The following is a 4335-nucleotide window of genomic DNA, read 5'->3' as shown; positions in this document are numbered from 1 at the left end:
TGTGGTGCCATGGCTGGGCCTTCAACATGAAACGTCTGTCTACGTCGTTGGAGAAGTTGAGGATGAACCTCCCGTCGGCGCTGGCCACCTCCTGAACAGTGAACCTGCCTTGCAACCTCCAGGCCGACGATGCACGAAGGTCGTCGACGAGGATCCGAGGATTAACTTGGAAAGGCGAGAGGAATCGCCCTACCACCAAGTATCCTCTGACCGCTCTCCGCGCGCCCTCCATGTCGATGATCAGAGGGGAGCCATCTCCACGGGGCCGCCTCGGCGCTGTCTTCCCCACGCCCTCAGGCGAGGAGGCCAGAGCAGGAGGATTCTTCTCCATAATCACATGCACACTTTCGGAGCTCTTTCCTACCTCCTATGTCTCCCCTTTCCTCTCCATCTCTCCCCTTTTCCCCAAACTAGCAGGTCTAGACAAGAAAACCCGATAGGAAGAAATAGACTTTTTTCCTGTATGATGAACTGCGACCTCGAGCAATCCCCCTCGGTGTTATAATAGTGTCTCTTCACCACAAACGGGACGAAATTCGTGCATTTAAAGAAAAATAATGGGTCTTGAAAGAGCAGTTTCCTACTTAAAATCCCCCTAATTTCTCTCTTCCCCCTATATGTGCAGATAAAAGCCCTCCCCTGATTTCCCTCTTCCTTTTCTATAATTCTCAATGAGAAAATCTCTCTAGGAATCTGATCAGCAGCATTTCTTTCCAAAACATTAGCACTCAAATCCACAAATCCTACTATGGACGGGAGCACTTCCTTTGGAGAAGATCTCCTAATATATGGCAGTACCTCCTGATTGTCGCTGTTGCCTCTTTCGGCCGCCACTCTCCCCTTCTGATGGAAGCGAATCTCACCTGGGATCCCGTCCATCAGCTCCTTTGCACGCAACTTCATTCGCCTCCAGCAGGTCTCCCAATCTGGAGATCGCCGGAGGATACGCCTCGACTCCGTCTTGATGAATTCCCAATCCAGCTTGCTGGCTGGGCCGCCGAAGAAACCCCCCTCGCTCATGGCTTCACTAGCCGCCGGGAACTCCGCCGCCAGGGTCCCCGCCGGGTTCGCCGCCATCACTCCCCTCTCTCTATTTCCGTCGCCGCCAGATCGCCTAGCGATCGCGGGAGCTCCGTAATAGGCTAGACTTTATTTTGTGCTACTCAGGTTTTCGCCCCATAACACTCGTTTCGATGGCAATGGCAAGCGAGTGTGGTGGGTTTCCTGGTAGTGCTGGAACTCGCTCTACCTCTTTCCCTTCTCCTGACTTTTCTATTGGAACGGGTTGTATTTCCGTTCTATGCAATGGAAAGGGGTAAAGCCCGGTTCTAAAAAAACATGATATTGAATATTTAAATCAAAATACCTGAAGCAAAATAACAAAATCTAGGGAAACACAAAACATGATTTTGAAAACCTTGAATAAAAAGATGACATGTAAAAACATAAAATTGATTGTCCTTCTAGATTTTCCTTTGAGAAACCGTGATTTCAAGTTTCAAGCAGTTGGATGGCTGGCGTAGTGCCTATGTTGCTACTCGCCTTTTTAATTATTATTTTTGAAATGTTATTTTTTTAGGTTTTGTTTTTTGAAATGTTGCTACTTGGGCCCTGAAAAATGTTGAAATCTGAAAGCCCAAAGCCTAAAAAAAGAAAGCCCAAAGCCCAAAAGTAGAGGCCAATCAGAGAAAACTGAGCAGCACACAACACATCCGTTCCACCCAGCGCACCAGCCCAAAAAATTTCCCGGCCCGAAACCCTCGCCGCCGCCACCGACCATGCCGCCGGCGCCGGCGCTGCCGGATGAGCTTCTCGAGGAGATCTTCCTCCGCTTCCCGCCGGACGAGCCCGAGCACCTCGTGCGCGCCTCCCTCGCCTGCAAGCTCTGGCTCGGCCTCCTCTCCAGCGCCCGCTTCCGCGGCCTCTACCGCGACTTCCATGGAGCTCCCCCCATGCTGGGATTCCTTTACAACTGGATCTTTAGCCGCGGCTCCAAGGAGGATGACCCCGTGGCAAACTTCGTCCCCACCGCGAAATTCGGCGCACTCATCTCCGCCGCCGATGGCTGGGACCGTGGGTACGCTCCGTGGGACTGCCGCCATGGCCGCGTCCTCCTTGGGAACTACACGGGGCTCGTCGTTTGGGACCCCATGACAGGCCGCCGGATGAAGCTGGAAGCGCCCGTTGGCTATGTTGGCGCGGCGGTGCTCTGCGCTGTGAGGGGCTGTGACCACCGTGCATGCCATGAGGGCCCCTTCCAGGTGGTCTTCATCGGCCTGGACACGAACGATGATGATGGTGATTGTGTTGCACATGCGTATGTGTCCTCGCCCATGCCGGCCGAGTGGAGTGACTTGGGCTCTGATTCTCTTTTTGATGGATGGAGCAAGCCGTGCTCTGGTCTTCATCTTATTACGGCCGATCCATTCATCGATTCACTGCCCCCTGTCCACGTCGAAAACGCACTTCACTTCATGCTTAGGTATGATGATAAGCGTGTAGGGATTCTTAAGTATGACTTGAGCTCTAATTGCTTATCACTGATTGATGCGCCGCTTACCGGGTCGGCCATTGTTGGTCCTGCTATCCTCATGGCAATGGAGGATGGCAGCTTGGGGTTGGCACACTTGGACGGGTTAATCCTCTACTTATGGTCAAGACAGATGGGTTCCGACGGAGTTGCGTCATGGACTCGGCGTGAAGTCATCGATCTCAAGGAACTTCTCCCCATTCAAAATCCCAGGAAAAGAATTAGTGTTATTGGATCTGTGGAGGGCCATGATATCATTTTCGTGACCGTGGATCTTGGCATCTACGAGATTAATTTGAAGACGCTACGGTGGAAGAAGATATGGAAGAGAGAGAAATTTCGCTCTTTGATTCCGTACATGAGCTTCTACAATCGACAAGGTATATCTATATGCCCTTTTCTTCTATGATTTGGAACAGTTCTTCAGTAATGAGTATACTAGTTGGCGGAACAATTTAGTTTCAATGTTTAGACAGATGGGTAGTTATTTTTTATGTACCATTTTCGGGAATATATGCTCGAGCAAACTTTCAGTGCTATGTAAACTCGAATGTTACACCTAATTATGCTTATGCCTACCTATGAGTGCAACTTAATTTAGCACCATGTCTTCTTCTTTTTGGAATCACACTGATAAATCCATGTTTGCAGAAAAGGTGAGGCCCTGCAACACATTGACAACATATGGTTGAATATGCTTAAGGGCAGGAGTTCATTCTCATCAACATGAGAAATGACTATTTGAAGGCGACATGGCTCCTGTGATCGGTGTCAGTATTTGGCAACTGTTTTAATGCAGTGGTGCTTGTTTTCTCATAGTGGTGTTGGATTTTGTCAAGTTTGGGATTTTCCCCACGTTACTGGTGTGTGTAAGCAGGCTAATGAATTATCTCGTAATGAACTTCCAATTTCTTGCAGCATCGGTTATGTGCTTAGTTTTTTAATCCGCTCGAAAATGTACCGCATGGACTAGCTTTGTCTTACCATTGTAAAAAATCTACAGTTTGCTTTCGTACCTTTGAGCCAAAACAGAGAACATGGATGATGGCATGTTTAGAGTTAGTGATTTCCGTTGCGAAGAACTTGCGATGGTTTCTGCATGTTGGCTCATTGGTATGACTTAATTAATTTTATGAATTTGATCAGTGCTAGAGGTCAAGTGTTGATATTACTGAAGAGTAAAGAGTATAGCATGCAGTTCCTTTTTTATATACAGCAAGCAATGTTACTGAAGAGTGAAGAGTATAGCATGTAAACTGAAATATTGAGCTGTAAGTTGAGGGAACTGACAGTGTGGCAGAATCTGAGTTGCATGAAGATCTCAGAGGTTTTAGTGCTACAGTTGCTCCACAAATCTGTTAGGTATTAGGTTGCTATTTGTTGCATATTTTTAGCCTGTGGTGGATCTAATAGTAGACTGCAATACCCATGTAGTGAGATGAAGATGTATATGTTTTATCACATTCTGCTAGGCTACACATTTTCCTTATTTCTTAGACAAGATCTTTCACTCAAAAGCATCAACACACATTTCTATGTGCATTCGTGACCTATATTTATGGAAGAGGCAAGGCTCTGTTCCAAATGCCTGATACCTAATTAACTCTCTTCATTCTTCATGGGCAAAATGAGTTGCCTCCTCTTCTATCTTTAATATTTTCTTCATGTGTGGGTGTTTTGTGGTTGGTAATCTATTTTCTTTACAGAGGGATAATATATTTGGATCTTATAATTTTCACATTGCTGGAGAATTGCTTGTTATGTTGGTTGAGTATGTTGAAGAGCAATCTGCCACTCTAGTAAAT

At 47.1% G+C, this 4335-nt stretch overlaps 1 protein-coding gene across 1 annotated transcript; it reads left to right on the top strand.

Annotated features, from left to right (window-relative positions):
- The first annotated feature begins 1713 nt into the window (after nt 1-1713).
- Nucleotides 1714-3541, top strand: LOC123117671 (uncharacterized). Its single transcript, XM_044538382.1, has 2 exons — nt 1714-2910; nt 3182-3541. Exons 1-2 carry the CDS (start codon nt 1779-1781, stop codon nt 3220-3222), a joined length of 1173 nt encoding a protein of 390 aa, XP_044394317.1. The 5' UTR covers nt 1714-1778; the 3' UTR covers nt 3223-3541.
- The last annotated feature ends 794 nt before the right edge of the window (nt 3542-4335 follow it).

This window comes from Triticum aestivum, chromosome 5B, assembly GCF_018294505.1.
Source record: "Triticum aestivum cultivar Chinese Spring chromosome 5B, IWGSC CS RefSeq v2.1, whole genome shotgun sequence".
Taxonomy (NCBI): domain Eukaryota; kingdom Viridiplantae; phylum Streptophyta; class Magnoliopsida; order Poales; family Poaceae; genus Triticum; species Triticum aestivum.
Note: the sequence above shows the minus strand (reverse complement) of the source record. Positions and strands in the feature narration are given on the sequence as shown.

Bases quoted from the DNA above. Each gene is read 5' to 3' on its own strand.
- LOC123117671 (XM_044538382.1), top strand. From the start codon at position 1,779: ATGCCGCCGGCGCCGGCGCTGCCGGATGAGCTTCTCGAGGAGATCTTC. The intron at 2,911-3,181 runs GTATATCTATAT...CCATGTTTGCAG, and splicing joins GAGCTTCTACAATCGACAAG to AAAAGGTGAGGCCCTGCAAC.